Genomic DNA, 18030 nt, shown 5'->3' with positions numbered 1-18030 from the left:
TCTGGCTCTTACAGTAATGTTCTTGCTACATCTCACTCCACGAAGGGCATGGCCACATGCAACCTCAAATTGAACACCAAGGTTGTAAAATCACCCAGTGTCATGGTAGCATCCCCATCTCCTCCTCCAGCTGTGCAACACGTCACCAATTTTTCACCTCATGGGATGATGTCAGCTGCTGCACAACTGGAAGGGGGAAAGGACAGAAGTAATACTGCCGCAAAGACTTCCTACATCCCTCCAGCCGACACACATCTGAGTCTTCCTCTGACAACCTGAAAGGCTCCAAGAAGTTGTTGTTGTTGTGGTCTTCAGTCCTGAGACTGGTTTGATGCAGCTCTCCATGCTACTCTATCCTGTGCAAGTTTCTTCATCTCCCAATACGTACTGCAGCCTACATCCTTCTGAATCTGTTTAGTGTATTCATCTCTTGATCTCCCTCTACGATTTTTACCCTCCACGCTGCCCTCCAATACTAAATTGGTGATCCCTTGATGCCTCAGAACATGTCCTACCAACCGATCCCTTCTTCTAGTCAAATTGTGCCACAAACTCCTCTTCTCCCCAATCCTATTCAATACCTCCTCATTAGTTATGTGATCTACCCATTTAATCTTCAGCATTCCTCTGTAGCACCACATTTCGAAAGCTTCTATCCTCTTCTTGTCTAAACTATTTATCGTCCATGTTTCACTTCCATACATGGCTACACTCCATACAAATACTTTCAGTAACAACTTCCTGACACTTAAATCAATACTCGATGTTAACAAATTTCTCTTCTTCAGAAACGCTTTCCTTGCCATTGCCAGTCTACATTTTATATCCTCTCTACTTCGACCATCATCAGTTATTTTGCTCTCCAAATAGCAAAACTGCTTTACTACTTAAGTGTCTCATTTCCTAATCTAATTCCCTCAGCATCACCTGACTTAATTCGACTACATTCCATTATCCTCGTTTTGCTTTTGTTGATGTTCATCTCATACCCTCCTTTCAAGACACTGTCCATTCTGTTCAACTGCTCTTCCAGATTCTTTGCTGTCTCTGACAGAATTACAATGTCATCCGCGAACCTCAAAGTTTTTATTTTTTCTCCATGGATTTTAATACCTACTCCGAATTTTTCTTTTGTTTCCTTCACTGCTTGCTCAATATACAGATTGAATAACATCGGGGAGAGGCTACAACCCTGTCTCACTCCCTTCCCAACCACTGCTTCCCTTTCATGTCCCTCGACTCTTATAACTGCCATCTGGTTTCTGTACAAATTGTAAATAGCCTTTCGTTCCCTGTATTTTACTCCTGCCACCTTCAGAATTCGAAAGAGAGTATTCCAGGCAACATTGGCAAAAGCTTTCTCCAAGTCTACAAATGCTAGAAATGTAGGTTTGCATTTTCTTAATCTAGCTTCTAAGATAAGTCGTAGGGTCAGTATTGCCTCACGTATTCCCGTATTTCTACGGAATCCAAGAAGTTAAACAAAGACAAATGGTCTTTGCCTTCACTGACTCGGAGATCCTCTATGATGGTGTAGCCACACGATACACTCGCCTGACTGACCTCCGTATTGCCGGTGGGCACCACCAACCATTTTTCTGCCATGGAGTCCGTAGACTGAAAGAAGGAGAATGCTAACAACTGTGTAGATCTCATGGAGTAGTACCCTCCAGCTTGTGTGTCCTGGAGCAGTGAGTCTTCACAAACTGGCAGTCAGCAGCTGTCAAAGTGACACCCCTTTGTTTTTTCCCTCCTCCCCTTTCCCCATCATGACTCTCCTCCAGTGGAATGTTCACAGCCTTTGATCCGACAAAGAGGACTTATGGCTGCTCTTAGAATCACAACATCCGCTTGTTCTCTGCCTCCAGGAAACAAAATTGCGTCCTTGCGACCACTTTGAACTCTTGCATTTCTTTCTGATCTGCTTTGACCTTCTCCCCGAGGGCGGTATTCCATCTCGTGAGGGAGTGAGTCATGCTGCTCATCCCTGATGATGAACGTAGTCAACCCATCTCCTTGACTACCCAGCTTGAAGCTGTTGCAGTCCTTATTTTCTTTCCTCACTTGACATTTTCCCTTGTACCGGTTACATCCCTCTATCATTCGATGTCACCAGGACAGACCTCCTCCAACTTATTGGGCAGCTATCTTACCCCTTTCTGCTGCTTGGTGACTTTCATGCACACCGTCCCCTTTGGGGTTCTCCCATAACCTGTCCGAGAGGTGCCCTCTTGGCTAACCTTCTCAATCAACTTAACATCATCTGCTTTAACATGGGAGCACTCACATTCCTTTCACACTCCACACACACCTATTATCGTTTGTACCAATCCTTCTGCACTGCCCAGGTTGCCCATCATCTCGAGTGGTCCATTCTCCCTGTCACATACTCGAGCAACCATTTCCCATGTGCTATCCGTTTGCTGACTCCAACCCCTTCTACGTGCACACTGAAATGGCAACTTTCTAAGGCCAGCTGGAGGCTTTGCTCCTCCCTAGTGACCTTGAATGAACAACATTTCTCCAGTTGTGTTGACTAGGTAGAATATCTTACAAACATTATCCTTACTGCTGCAGAACGTTCCATTCCTCACATTTCCTCTTTAATGCACCACGTCCCTGTACCTTGGTGGACTGACATGTGCCACGATGCAATTTGCACATGGAGGTGTGCTCTCTTCATTTTTAACCATCATCCTACGATGGCAAACTGTATTCATTATAAATGGTTGCATGCACAGTGTCGTTGTGTTCTTCATGATAGCAGAAAAGCTAGCTGGATTTCATTTATTAGTTCTTTTAACAGTTCCACTTGCTCTTTCTTCATGTAGGACAACCTCCAACAGTTCTCTGGGACCAAGGCGCATTCCCAAATTTCTGGCATGACAGTAGCAAACTTATTGCTATCTCCAATACCTTGGGCTTCCACTTTGTGGAGATTTCAAGCTCCTCCCACTATCACCTTGCCTTCCTCCATCAGAAATGAGCAGAAGAGGTATGGGCGATACCCTTCTCTTCTCAGAATAGTGAGTGCTACAATGCCACCTTTACTATGAGGGAGCTGGATCGTGCTCTCACTTCATCCTGATCCTCTGCTGCAGGGCCAGATGATGTTCACATTCTTTCTCTTGAAGGCAAACACTTTCTCCTTTATATTTACAATGACATCTGGGCAGAGGGCATATTTCCCAAACACTGATGTGAAGCCACTGTCATACCCATGCCTAAGCCCGCTAAGAACAAACACCGTCCTTCTAGCTACTGCCAGTTTCTCTCAGCAGTTGTGTCTGGTGTCTGCAAGGTGATGGAATGTATGATTCATACCTGGCTGGTATGGTGGCTTAAGTTTCCCAATGTACCAACTACTGCACAGTATGGGTTTCAAGTGGCCATTCTGCAGTTGACCATCATGTCACTTTGTCCACCCATGTCATGCGTGGTTTTCCACAGAAATCCCAGACTGTGGCCATGTTTTTTGATTTGGAGGTAGCCTACTACACCTGCTGGAGGACTGGTGTCCTCTGTACTCTCGACATGTGAGGCTTCTGTGGCCACATGCCCCATTTCCTTCAGGATTTTTAAAAGACCGAGCTTTCAAGATATGTGTGGGTTCTGTCTTGTTGGACACATTTATCCAGGAAAAATTGATGTGCCTCAGGGTCCTGTCCTGAATGCCATCCTCTTTGTTATCACCTTTAACCCTATAATGGCATCTCTGGCTCCCATTTTGTTGACGATTTTGCCATCTGTTCCAGTTCTCCATGGACTTGTCTTATTGAGTGGTCTCTTCAGCGATGTCTTGATCGCCTTTACTCATGGAGCATCAACAAAACTATTTTTATGAATTTCTGGCGGTGCAACTGGTTTCTTCCACCATCTTTACATTTTGGGCCTGTTGCTCTTCTGTTCATTGAAACTAGGAATTTCCTGAAGTTCATGTGCGGTAGGAAACTTTCTTGGTCCTCCCACATGTCTTACCTGGCAGCCCGCTGTATGCGGTCCTTCAGTGTCCTACATGTCCTCAGTGCTACTTCCTGGGGAGCAGATTGAACCACCCTCCTCCTTTTGTACTGGTCCCTTGTTTGTTCGAAACTAGACTACGGGTGTTTTGTTTATGCATCTGCACGTCCGTCCCTCTTACGGCATCTCAATACTACCCACCATCATGGCATCGATTTGGCCACTGATGTCTTTTCCACAACCCTGGTTGACAATCTGTATGCAGAAGCTGCCAAACTTCCACTGTCCTACCACTGTGACTTTCTCCTCAGCAGATATGCATGTCATTTGTCTGCCATGTGTGATTACCCATCCTACGCCACCTCCTTTGATTGCCAGTATGGGCCGCGTCCCTCTTCTATGTTACTTCCTGGAGTTCGCTTTCAGCTCTTGATCCAGCAGCTTAACTTAATGGTAGCTGCCACTTTCCCGATAGGTGTGAACCCTTTGCCACCATGGCTTCATGCGGTGGCCCCTGTTCACCTTGACCTTCTTTTGCTACGTAAACACACTACTCGAGCCTCACACAATCACCGAAAGTTTCACAACCTTCGCACGGAACTTCGCGATAGTACCTTTGTGTACACTGATGGCTGTCAGACTGACCATGGTATCATGGGTGCCTTTGTCATTGACGCCAACATTTTTTGTATTGGCTTCCAGGACACCGCTCAGTGGAGCTCATCGCTCTGTATCAGGCCATGCAGTACATCCAGTAACACAGGATTTTCAATTGTGTCATGTGCTCCAACTCTCTCAGTGCCCTTCAGAGCCTGTGTGTGCTATACAATGTCCATCTCTTAGTGCAATGAGTACAGGAAAGCTGTCACTTGCTCATTTTTGATGGAGCTACTGTGATGTTTACATGGCTTCCTGGTCATGTCGGTCCGCTGGGAAATGAGACCACTGGTGCTGCTGCGAAGGCTGTAGTCCTCATACCTTAGCTCGCTGGTTCTTCCACCCCCACGAATGATCTCCATGTTTCTGTCTGTCAGCAGGTGAAATCACTTTGGCACCACCACTGGTTGTCCATTCATGGGAATAAGCTCCGGGGAATTAAGCCTTTTCCATCAGCTTGGATGACCTCCTCTTGGCCCTCTCACCATGGCGAGATCATTTTAACTAGGTTGCATATTGGGCACTATCTTTTTAGCCATTGCCATTTGTTAAGAGGTGCTCCCCCACCACATTGTGCTTATTGCCCTCAACCTTTGACAGTCCACCATTTCCTGACAGTGTGCCCATTTTTTAACGCCTTACGTTCTCATTTGTGGTTGCCATCTGAGTTATTGGCCGCTGTAGCAAATGACACACAGGCTGTCGACCGTGTTTTACTTTTTATCCATATTTTAGAAATATGACAGAGGATATTTAATCTTTAGTTCAGGACCTCCATTTCTCTATGACATATTTTATAGACCTTTCTCGACATCCCTGTTTTTAGCTGTCTTTTCTTCCGCCGATAGGGATTAATGTATAGTCGTTTTTAACTACGCTCTTTGTCTTCATGTTCTACAGTTCTGACATGGACACGTATGACCCTAGTTGTTTTTGTGCCCTAAAACAAAACAAAACAAACCATAGTTATCCAATGGCATGCAGCTCTTTCTATTACATATGTGTTAAACAAAGTGCAGTACAAGGAATAAATAGTATAAATGCTTTGTACCCAGCACCAACAGTTATTTGTCCAAACTCCACATGGGAATGAATATTTGTAACAAATTAAAAGGTAAAAATATGAATAAGATTTAGGGTAGTTTGCTGAAGAGAGCATTGTACAGCATGTTAGTCCAAAACTGCTATTACCCTGTAGAATAACTCTTGAAACATAATATTGGTACTTGACCAAGACATGGTAAAAGGAACTGAAACATAATCACAGTCCTACAAAAAATTTAACAATGATTAAGTTTTCATACAGTGTTTGAACTTAAATGCAGTATAATACATTGGTGTGGAAAATGTAAGGATGAAAGTAACTTTTACATGATTAGCCACTGCCAAGTGGTGCAACTCAATAAAAATTGACCCATACATAGATAAAACTGCTGCATATCATACAGAATATAACTGAAACAAATATGCAATAAGACAAACATAATTAACACCTGTGTTCAAAGACAGTCATTACACTGATTTCACCGCATTTCATGATCCTCCCTTGGTCATTACAAATGGCAGGACATAGTTCTTAATAGGGTATATAATCACCACAGATGGCAATGCATGCTGTGCATTGTGCTCCAATGCTGGCCACGAGATTGTTACGGAGTTTTTGTGGTAGGGCATCCCATTCCTCCACAAGTGTGGTTGACCAGGGGGAAAGGGCATGCCAGTCCATTTGCCAAATATCCCTTCCTTCCAAGAGCTCTACCTCCTGTATTGTTCGATATAATCCATGCAATCATCCATAAAAATGAAGTCAGGGCCAAATGCTACCCTGGAAAGACACATATGGGGGAAGGAGTACAGTGTTACAATAACAATGACTGCTGAGTGTACTGTATTGAAAGATTTGAGGGTGCACCATTATGCCTCCCCACACCACCAAATTCATCATGTTCCGGGGTGCATTGTCTGTTCCTACCTGTCACCATGTGAAGGTGTGTAGGTGTGTCCACCATTGTTGAACATGGTTTTAGATTAAGGAAAGGCAAACCTACATTTCTAACATTTGTAGACTTGGAGAAAGCTTTTGACATTGTTGACTGGAATACTCTCTTTATAATTCTGAAGGTGACAGGGGTAAAATACAGGGAGAAAAGGCTATTTACAATTTGTACAGAAACCAGATTGTCATTATAAGAGTTAGTGGGGCATGAAAGGGAAGCAATGGTTGAGAAGGGAGTGAGGCAGTGTTGTAGCCTATCCCCAATGTTGTTCAGTCTGTATATTGAGCAAGCAGTAAAGGGAACATAAGAAATATGTTGAGTAGGAATTAAAATCCGCAGAGAAGAAATAAAAAACATTGAGGTTTGCCGATGACATGTTAATTCTGTCAGAGACAGCGAACGATCTGGAAGAAGAGCAGTTGAACAGAATGGACAGTGTCTTGAAAGGAGGATGTAAAATGAACATAAATAAAAGCAAAATGAGAATAATGGAATGTAGTCAAATGAAGTCAGCTGATACTGAGGGAATTAGATTAGGAAATGACACACTTAAAGTAGTAAAGGAGTTTTGCTATTTGGGGAGTAAAATAATTGATGATGGTCAAAGCAGAGCGGATGTAAAATGTAGACTGACCATGGCAAGGAAATCGTTTCTGAAGAAGAGAAATTTGTTAACATCGAATATAGATTTAAGTGTCAAGAAGTCTTTTCTGAAAGTATTAGTATGGAGTATAGCCACGTATGAAAACGAAACATGGACGATAACTAGTTTGGACAAGAAGAGAATAGAAGCTTTCGAAATGTGGTGCTACAGAAGAATGCTGAAGATTAGATGGGTAGATCACATAACTAATGAGGAGGTACTGTATAGAATAGGGGAGAAGAGGAAATTGTGGCACAACCTGACTAAAAGAAGAGACCAGTTGGTAGGACACGTTCTGAGGCGCCAAGGGATCACCAATTTAGTATTGGAGAGAATTGAGGAGGGTAAAAATTGTAGAGGTAGACCAAGAGATGAATGCACTAGGTAGATTCAGAAGGTAGTAGGTTGCAGTAGTTACTCTGAGATGAAGAAGCATGCACAGGTTAGAGTAACATGGAGAGGTGCATCAAACCAGTCTCTGGGCTGAAGATCACAAGAAGAGGTTGTGGTGTGGGGAACCATAATGTTGTATGAGCGTATTGACCTCCAAATCTTTGAATCCAGACATTCACCCACTACACCCCTTCCATATGTGTGTCTTTTCAGGGATGCATTCAGTCATTTTTATGAACAAAAATGGGTGACTGCATCAAACAGCGCAAGTGGAGGAGCTCTAGGAATGAGAGGATATTTGATAAATGGGCTGGCCTGCCCTCTCTCGTAACTTCAATCTGATCAAGCACATGTGAGATACATTGTGGAGATGAATTGCAGCACATCTAAGTGTATAAATGACTGTCCAGCACTTGTTGAGTGCACTGGTGGATAAATGGAATGTCCTACAACAAGGCTCCCTAACAACCTTGTGGCCAGCATGGGGCATGTTTCAGAGCATGCATTGCTCTCCATGGTGACCAAATGCCCTATTAAGAGCCATGTCTCACCTTTTGTAATGTCCAGGGAACCATCATAGACTGCATTGATTTCAGTGTAATAATTATCTTTGAATAAAAGTGTCATTTCTGTTTCTTTCATAGCACATTTCTTTCAGCTACGTTCTATACTACACTGTAGCAGTTGTTTCTATATATGCCCAAGTTTCATTGAGCTGTGTTACTTGGCAGTGACACATCAAGCAAAAGCTACTTTTGTCCTTAAGTTTTGCAGACCTGTGTACTTAAATTTACAACACTAAAATTCCCTAAAACTAAAATTTTCTATAGTGTAATGTTGAGAAGTTTCCTGTACAATAAATTACTGGTCTATCTTGTATGTTGTGAGACAATAAACTTCTTATCCTGATTCTGACAATTTTTTAGATTTATCAACAAGAATAACCTGTGTCTGAAAATACAATATAATATGGATAGGTAAAAAACTAGTCACCACGTTGTGGCAGGAGAAACACATAAAAGATGTGTAAATATGTAAGCTTTTGCAGCTAGTGGGTCCTTTTTGTGCAGCAGTGGTGAAAGGGCCCTTTAGACAGGAGGAGGAGCCACTGACTCAGAAAGATTGTGTGTTTCCACAACTTTTATCTATTTTGTCCTGCCACCACTTAGTGAATAAATTTAATCTAACCATATTGTGTTATCAGATTTCTATGAAAAGAAAAATCTTGGGAGAAAACTATATAATATTATGAGACAGAATTTCTGGCTTGTAATTACTTTCAGAAGAAACATCAGTATTGCCAATGGAAATACAAAAATGCATACCAGTACACTATCCTTGATTTAAGAACCAATCGATCCTTCCTCAGGGAGGAGAGAGATACCTTGGAGAAGATTATATGGAAGGATTGGTCAAAAAGACCACATGGTGAGGCAGGGGGAGACAAATGTTTTAGTAGGGCTGGAAGGAAAGTACATGGGACTATTGTTTGGTTGTGGTAAGAGTATGTTTATGAAGGAATGTTGGTATGTGACTTTCACCTACTTTATTTCTTCATTAATAATCCTCGGTGTTGACAGGTTATACTGGCTGAAAAATGGGGGGGGGTGGAAATTCAACACTGATTACAGTAAATAATGTAGCTGACAGCTGCACAATTGCGTTTCACTGTTCTTTACTTTCATTGTTCACATCCCTCCACCCCCCACCCCCCTCACAGTTATATGGCCAGTTCACTATTGGTAATTTTTTTTCAAATCTCTACCTATATTGTGGCCATTTGTTTTTCAGTACTTGTCTCAAATGTATCAATAACATTCTACTATGATTGTTTTCTTCAGTTTCAGTTGCTTCAAAAACCTATCTTGCGCTGCTATGCTGGTCTTCAACATCAAAATCACCATTCTTGTAGCATTGAAACCATTCACTGCACATTCTTTCACTAATAGATGCCTCACTATACGTCTTTCCCAGTGTTATATGAACCTCAGCCATAGGTTTCTTCAAGTTAAAGCAGAAAATTCCTGAAAATGATGAGAATTGTGTTCAAAAATTGAAATATTCAATTGAGAATAACTTTATGACTCAATTAAAAATTGACTAATATTCTGAAAGGGTTATGTTCACAAATGCTTAAGCTTACTGACCTACCATCTGCACCACGACTTACCACTGCTGCTGTCTATTGTAAAATGGAGGGAGCAAAGCTGTAGACCTAATAATTACAGTTTAGTGATGATTTAAGGGAACCAAATATGGTAGATCACAATATCCAATCCAAACTTTCAAGCTGTGTAGCTGTTAATTCCAACATGGTAACAATCTTGATGTATCACTTAATGGGAAATAGATATATATCCACATCTATGGGCTATAGACCATTGTGATGAGAAAAGCAATGTGTGCTTCTCATTGTACCATATATTAGGTGGATGGGCTGCTAAGCAACCTTCAGTGTGTTGTGTTAAAGTCTGCTCCCCTCATCAGTAAATGTATTTTGAATGACACAAAGAGTGCCGGCCACTGTGACCGAGCGGCTCTAGGCACTTCAGTCCGGAACTGTGCTGCTGCTACAGTCGCAGCTTCGAATCCTGTCTCGGGCATGGATGTGTGTGATGTCCTTAGGTTGGTTAGGTTTAAGTAGTTCTGAGTCTAGGGGACTGATGACCTCAGATGTTAAGTCCCATAGTGCTCAGAGCCATTTGAACACAAAGAGTACTTTACGTTAAATGACAGTATCCAGTGGAGGCTTGCCGAGCTAGTGTGTGATAAACATAAAGACTTGTCACGCTGATCCCAGATTTTCAGGTAGTCAGTTGTGTATGGAAACTGCTGTGAACATAGCTCTGCTGCGGTTGAACATTGTTCACTTGTCTCACCAAACTCTTTGCTGTTGGAGGCCCTTCTGGCACTTGAAGAATTATCAGACTAGGATGCAAGACATAATTATTTTTGTTGTGATCTTCAGTCCAAAGACTGATTTGAGATTAACTCTCTTCACTAGTCTATTCTGTGGGTCTCTACATCTCATCATGATCACTGTAACCTACATCCTCTTCAGCTTGCTTACTTTAGTCAAAGCTTGGTTTCCCTCTCCAATTTCAACACCCCCCCCCCCCCTCCCCCTGCCCACCCCCCTCCCGCCCACACACACATCCTACAAAAAAAATTAATTACTCTTTTACACCTCAGGATGTGTTCTGTCAGCTATTGTTTTCTTTTAGTCAAGTTATGCCAGAAAGTTCTTTTTTCCACCTTTCCGATTTGATACAGTACTTCTCCATTAGTTACTCAATATACCCACCTAGTCTTCAGCATTCTTCTGTAACAGCACATTTCAAAAGCTTCTGTTCTCCTCTTGTTCTCTTTGTCATCCCCATTTCACTTCCATATAAAGCTATAAACACTCCCAAAACTTAAGTGCTAACAGTTTTCTTTTTTTTTCTTTTCTGGGAATGCTTTTCTTGCTATTTTCAGTTTACATTTTACTCCTATTTATTCTTGTCTCTGTCATTTATTTTGCTGGCCAAATAGCAAAACCCATCCACTACCCGTGATATCTCATTTCTTAATCTCTTTCCCTCAGTGTTACCTAATTAATTCCGCTATGCTTTCCTTGGTTTTCATCTTACATCTTTTCAAGACACTGTCCATTCAATCGCAAGCCAACTCTGGCAAAATCACAGAGTCATTCACAAACGTCAAATCTTTTTTTTTTTTTTTTTTTTTTTTTTTTTTTTTTTTTTTTTTTTTTTTTTTTTGAACTTTAATTCTGGTTACAACTTTCTCCTTGGTCTCCTTTACTGCTTGCTCTGTGTACGACTGAATAACATGCAGTGAGGGACTGCAGCCCTCTCTCCCTTTCTTATCCTTGAGCTATTATTACAGCTGTCTGGTTTTCATTGAAATTTTAGATAGGCTTTCACTACCGGTATTGTACCCCTAATAACTTCAGAATTGTAAAGTGTGTATTCCAGTCAATAGATTCGCCTTTCTTCAACCTATTTTGTGGTATTACTTCACATGTCACTACATTTCTTGAGAACCCAAACTTACCGTATGACTGGGATAAAAGTGAGGTGTGTTTGGGTGTGACTTGAAGACTGTAGGAACAAGGAGGAACAAAGCAGATGCTCAGAACAGAAGACAGTAATCTGTGTATAAGTGTGGCTATTGCTGATGATGTAAAATATGTTGAAATAAGGTATTGAGCAAACAGTAATATGCAACAGGACAGTATTTTGCAGATTAGTTCTACCAAGATTAGAAAGCAGCTACAACAAATCTTGGAAAACAGTGCATTACAGTTAAAAAGGAAACTTGTAAAAGAAGGAAACATGAGACAAAAGTTGTCTACAGCCTAAAACACAATCTAGTGCTGAAGACCAAGCCTAAAAAAGTCTACTTCAAATTACATTATATGTGTGCCTCCATAGCTGAGTTGTCAGTGTGGTAGAATGCCATCGAGGGGCCCAGGTCTGATTCCCACTGAGTTGGAGGTTTTCTTCATCATCATCTCATCCTCATTGATATGCAAGTTGCCAAAGTGGTGTCAACTAAAATGGCGATCGGTCTACCCAACAGAATGCCCTAGCCACAGGCACATTATTACATTACACATGTGTTTTTCTACATGTTCATTCCACTCCTGAAGTGCTGAGGATGATTCTGAAATAAATGAGATGAAGCACTTCTGACTAAAACATGTAATTTCTGTTATTCCTTTACAATGATTGAGCTTAACTGTAAAGAAAATAAAAACTAAATTTGTAACTGAAGCTTATATTAGGTCCCTCATAAGAAAGTCATAGTTGATGATATTGTGTCATTTAAATTGGTTGTTATTTGTTTAATGAGTAGAAATAGGTATGGTGTGTGGATATTGCTACCTGTTACTGAAAGTAACATTATCATAGAATCTTGTTTTGCAATATTTTTACTTGTAATAAGATTTCTTCAGTCAGAATATAATTTCAATTTTTCAGAGATATTGTTCAGTAATTGTCAAATATGCAATATTTCATACATAGATACCCCTTAGCATTTTTACAAAAGTGCTTGTGGAAAGTAAATACAGTTATGACATAGCAGAATGAATTAAATGAATCTTTTTAATGATTTATGCTAAGAGGAATTTCGTTTCTTCACACAAGAAAGTGTTGTTCATGAATGTATCATCAGCAGTTTTAGTTCCATGGTAACAAAAAGAGAATAATTAGACTGAAGCACTCAGTTTCTCAAGTTGTAAAAATGCATAATACTTTCATATCTCTTACTTAAAGTGTCAAAGTCAGTTCAGTAAACAACAACTTCGTGCATGAGTAAGAAATAATTACCATGTTCTATTCTTTGAATCTTGTGTTTTGCAGAATCAGCTGTATGGCATAGTTTTCAAAAGTACATTTATTTAACATGATATTTCAGTCCCTGTCCGAGGCATTCATTCGATTCTTGGAGAATGAATCCAGACCACAGCCAAAACTTCGACTACTTCCACAGACTCAAGAACAAGCACCAAGGGAGAGATCCACTGTAAGTATCTAGAATAAATATATTGTGAATATTTGGACTATTCTGTTTTAACACTGATTTAAAACACAATGACATAAATAATTAACAGAGGTGCAAAATAAAGTGCCTGTCTGTCTTGTGATGCATTTTTGTAGTAAGTAAATAAGTTAAACAGTTTGCATAATTTGCAAAAATAATGTAATTCGAGGTGCTATGTTAAATACCCACTATCATTTATATCGATGAAACAATTTCCTGTTCCCAGAACTATGCTTTAATAATGACGATTTTCAATCTTCTAAAGATGAGCTTGAAATGTTTCAATTGTTACTATTAACAACCGTTTGCAGATATAACTGATTTGTTAACAAGAGTTTCAAGACTACTGATCACATCAGACATTGTTAAAGCAAATTACTGTTGTGTCATCTTGGCCGTTGTGGCAACGCATTAGTTTTCCATGATTAAATTTTGAGATGTGGGCATGGTGAATAATGGAAAAATATAAGTTGGATCAATAAAATGAGAAATAAACGAGGTTCTGAGAGGAATGTGAGAGCAGAGAAAGTTGCTGAGTTAATTAAAAGCAGGAAAGTGGCCAGGATACATACTAAGGAAGAAGGAAGGGCTTATAATGTGTACGTGGAAGGGGAGAGGAGGTGAGGGTGGAAGAGTTTCAGATTTCAGATTTTCAATGATGGGCTGGACAGCAGCATTAAGAAGGAAGTGATGGACCAACAGAAGTGGAGTCACAAAGACTCTCCTAACATACCAGACATTACTGATGATGAAGACTGTTTTTCCAATGAAACCATCCTTGCCTTCAAAGTCTTATGATCCTCTACACAGTGGGCTTCTTGCCGAATTGGCATTATCTTTCTTTTTTTGTATGAGACCAGTCTTGACTCAGATTATGCTTCCAGGGCAATGTGATGCATACACTGTCTGTCCAAAAAGCTCTGAGACTGATGTCTTTTCCTGGCATATACATAGCATCAGCATAGTAACTAAGGTGGCCGTTTGAACTAACATTCAACCAGTCAATTGTGAGCAGGCACTGTTAGCTAGTAGAAGCATGACCATAAAGTGTCAATGTGTGTCACAAAATGCAATGCAGCAGCATTTCTAGATCATTCTCCAGAATTTTTTGAAGAAGTGTAAAATGTGCATGAAGTTTGTCCCACACACCTTGACTTTCAAATATAAACAATGATACCTGGGCACCTGCAAGACTGAAATGAAAAATGAGTACAATTTTTTTCTGGAAAAAAACCATTACAGGTGATGACACTTGGTGTTATCAGTACGTACCTACCACAAACAATAATTCAACGAAGGGTCTACACTTTGAAAACACAAACAGCATTCAAGCCAATGTAATACACAAGTAGAACAACATCCCAAAGAAGGACTTTTCTGGCACCTTCAAATGCTTGTATGAACATTCTGTGCATTGTACTTGAGGGGAGGGGTAGAGACTAATTAGATCACTTGAAGCATTAAAACCACCATCTGAAATTTACTCTTTCTTATTAATTCAGTTTCAAAACTCTTTGAACTGAGAGCTATTAGTGATATATACAAATGAGATTGCACAAATTTCCTTATTTTTATTATATGATTCTAACAAATAAACATTATACTTTGAAAAAACCATTGTAAATATTATTTTATGGTGTAGCTTAACACACTGTTATTCTTTTTTGCAATAGCCTTCACCCAGTTCTTCAAGTACTAGCTCAAGACGTTCACCACTGCTTCTCTCAGAAGTCCATCTACCCACATTCACACAGTTCCCTGCTGCTCGCAGTAGCAGCAGTATACTCAAAGATGTTCTCAAAGAGAGCTGACAGATTCTTTACCCTCTATCTCTGTAAATAGTGATTTGCTGTGATTTTTAATTTAATGTATAAAACAAGAGATTTCACAGTTCTGTTAATCCATATTTTCACATCTAAGGATGAGATTGAATTGAATGTTCTGAAATCAAGAATAAAATGTACCATGTTGAATGTGCTCAACTCTAAATGATATTAAGCATGATTGATGCTACAGAAATGTGAATTTTATATACTTAGGATTAAGAACAACTTCATTCTGTAGTTAGACACTATTGTATATTTTTGCTTAAGACACTGATACCTTGTCACAACATTCCTTGCTAACTGACACCATGTGATAATATCAAAGGTGATAATATCAATAAAACAAATTGTATTAAGTATAATAAATGTGAAGCATTACCCACTTTTGGGGTATTTACAATCTTTCAATAACAACAAAAAGATGGGTAGTTGAACTGATATTCATAATTATTTATTTTTAAAAGTGAAAGAAAAGGAAATGGTGTAATAATACTCAAATACAAATATTTATTACTTGGTCATGGATATAATCATCATTTAGCATCATGCTTATGAAGAATGCAACATGTTTCCTACATGTAAACGCCATCCTGCCTTTCAGTGTTTCCCTCTCACCTCTCCTAGTATCTGTAAAAGCCAGATGGCACAGCCAGAAAGTGCCAGTGTCGTCATAACCCCTTGTTGCTACCAGAAGATATTAGAACTTGTCACAGGTTATGGTGAAGAAGGCAGTGTTAGTAGCTTTTAGAGATAATATTTTTAGTGGGCCTGTTCATAAGCATATGAGGTGAGAATAGTTATAAGGTATCACCAGAATGTTGACATGAAGCTAGTATTTGTTTCAGGTAGAGTATTTTATGTACAGTACTTCTCAAAATAGCATTCACGGTCTGGAGGTGTTTGATTTCCACATCTTGATGGGATCTCCTCAAAAAGATGTCATCAGCAAGAAAAACACATACAAGTTATGTAATGACACAGAATATGAGTAGTTTGGTCACCACTGGTAACTAGAAAAACTGTTTAGATATAGTTAGTTGAAATTAAACTTGGTATGTCTATTAAAGGGGGTCTGACACAGTATTTTTTCTTCTTTTACAACTGCAAACTGATCTTTATATTAACAGAACAAGTAGCTTGTTGACACTCTCTCTCTCTCTCTCTCTCTCTCTCTCTCTCTCTCTCTCTCTCTCTGTCTCCCCCCCCCCCCCCCCTCTCCTCCCTCTCTCTCATATATTTAAAACCCTTAATTAAGATATGTTCTTTTGATGTGCTTGTACATCATATTCATCAGCCATAGAATAACAAGTTGCCTGATGTTATCATTTGTTTGTTGAAACCCTTCAATGCAGCTGTGCTGCTGAAAACCTTATATGCTGATGACTGTTAAAAATTAATTATATAGTTAATAAAAAAATTCCTTCCGTTTTAAGTTCCGTTCTATTCATGTAAGTGTGCTGTGAATTCATATACTGCATTTGGATGAAAGTTAAAATGAACCTCATGCTGACTGAAAGTAATTCGTCTAACAAGGCAAATTTTAAAAATGACAAAGGAACCACTTTTTCTCTTTCTAATATAATACAATGAAGTAGCTTCTCCTCAAGGATTGAACACAATTACTGAGATATGAAAAAGGGCCATTGCACCATTGGCACCTAACAAAACAAAAACTGTGTGGTCATATGACTATAAGAGTCATCTCAGTATTTCCTAGACATGCAAGCAGGAGCAGTTTGTACCGTCACATTTTGGAACATATTAGAAACATTGCAGAAGATGATGCATTAAGATAACTACAGCAAGAAGGTAAGGAAAAGGGCATTTGCTAAAGTTTCTGTAGAGAACAGTATGTTTAATTTGAAACAGTGCTTTTGAATTGATAACTTGGGAATAATTACTGAACTGACACAGGTAACATCTTTGCTGGTAAGCTGTGGACAGTGTAGTTGCATGTAGTATGTAATAAGGAGTCAAGTTTGTTATCTAAAGATGTGGATCTTAAGGAGGTGACAAATTATCTCCCTGAGATGCTGGCAAGAAGTACCAAACGGCTTCAGAAACATGTTTAGGGAAATTCAAAAGGGACAAAAGAACTGGACAGTGAGAATCCACATTTCCTCTATCAACTGCAAAGTGAAATCAGAGTCACAAGGACTGAGCGAGGTGGCGCAGTGGTTAGACACTGGACTCGCATTCGGGAGGACGACGGTTCAATCCCACGTCCGGCCATCCTGATTTAGGTTTTCCGTGATTTCCCTAAATCACTCCAGGCCAATGCCGGGATGGTTCCTCTGAAAAGGCACGGCCGACTTCCTTCCCCATCCTTCCCTAATCCGATGAGACCGATGACCACGCTGTCTGGTCTCCTTCCCCAAAACAACTAACCAACCAACCAGAGTCACAAGGGTTTTGAAAATGGAATTTGAATGATAAGTAAATAAAATTAACATAGATTATGTACCATCTTTCGTTACTGTAGTAAAAATCTTATTTAGACGATGTGCATTTTGCTTTATTTCAAAGCATGTTCGATACTCACTGTAACATTGGTTGTTCTTACAAATCTGTTTGGTAAGACCATAAACAATCCTCATGTTTCAAATTACAATTATTGCTCATGACTTTTTCCCCCTTACTTCTTCCCTAATTTTCTTCTATATGTTGGTGTTTAATTTGTACCACTAGACAAAAACAACTACAGTCAGAAGCTATAAATAGTAACTCAGAGTTAACAAAAAAACAATGGCTACCAAGACTCTCTTGTTTGTTGATTTCACTGTGGTGTGCAGAAAGGTGTCATTGTTGAGTGATGACTTAGACAAGATTTCTATTTGAGGTGATGAATGGCAGCTTGCTCTAAATGTAGAAAAATGTAAGTTAATACAGATGGTAGAAGAAACACTCCTGTAATGTTTGAATACAGCCTTGGTTGTGTTCTGCTTTACACAGTCACTTTGATTAAATATCAAAGCATAACACTACAAAGTGATTTGAAATTAAA

At 39.8% G+C, this 18030-nt stretch overlaps 1 protein-coding gene across 2 annotated transcripts in view; it reads left to right on the top strand.

The window, feature by feature from the left end:
• The window catches only part of LOC124773942 (thyroid receptor-interacting protein 11-like), a 465298-nt gene extending 448894 nt beyond the window's left edge, over nucleotides 1–16404 (top strand). For both annotated transcript variants that reach the window (XM_047249444.1, XM_047249443.1), the window contains exons 22-23: nucleotides 13075–13182; nucleotides 14874–16404. In XM_047249444.1, coding sequence (XP_047105400.1) covers nucleotides 13075–13182; nucleotides 14874–15011 — 246 coding nt within the window. In that variant the 3' untranslated portion in view covers nucleotides 15012–16404. The remainder of the gene's footprint in view (nucleotides 1–13074; nucleotides 13183–14873) is intronic.
• The last annotated feature ends 1626 nt before the right edge of the window (nucleotides 16405–18030 follow it).

The sequence above is a fragment of the Schistocerca piceifrons genome, chromosome 2 (genome assembly GCF_021461385.2).
Source record: "Schistocerca piceifrons isolate TAMUIC-IGC-003096 chromosome 2, iqSchPice1.1, whole genome shotgun sequence".
Lineage (NCBI taxonomy): Eukaryota > Metazoa > Arthropoda > Insecta > Orthoptera > Acrididae > Schistocerca > Schistocerca piceifrons.
The sequence above is the reverse complement of the archived record's forward strand: the minus strand, read 5'-3'. Positions and strand labels throughout refer to the sequence as shown.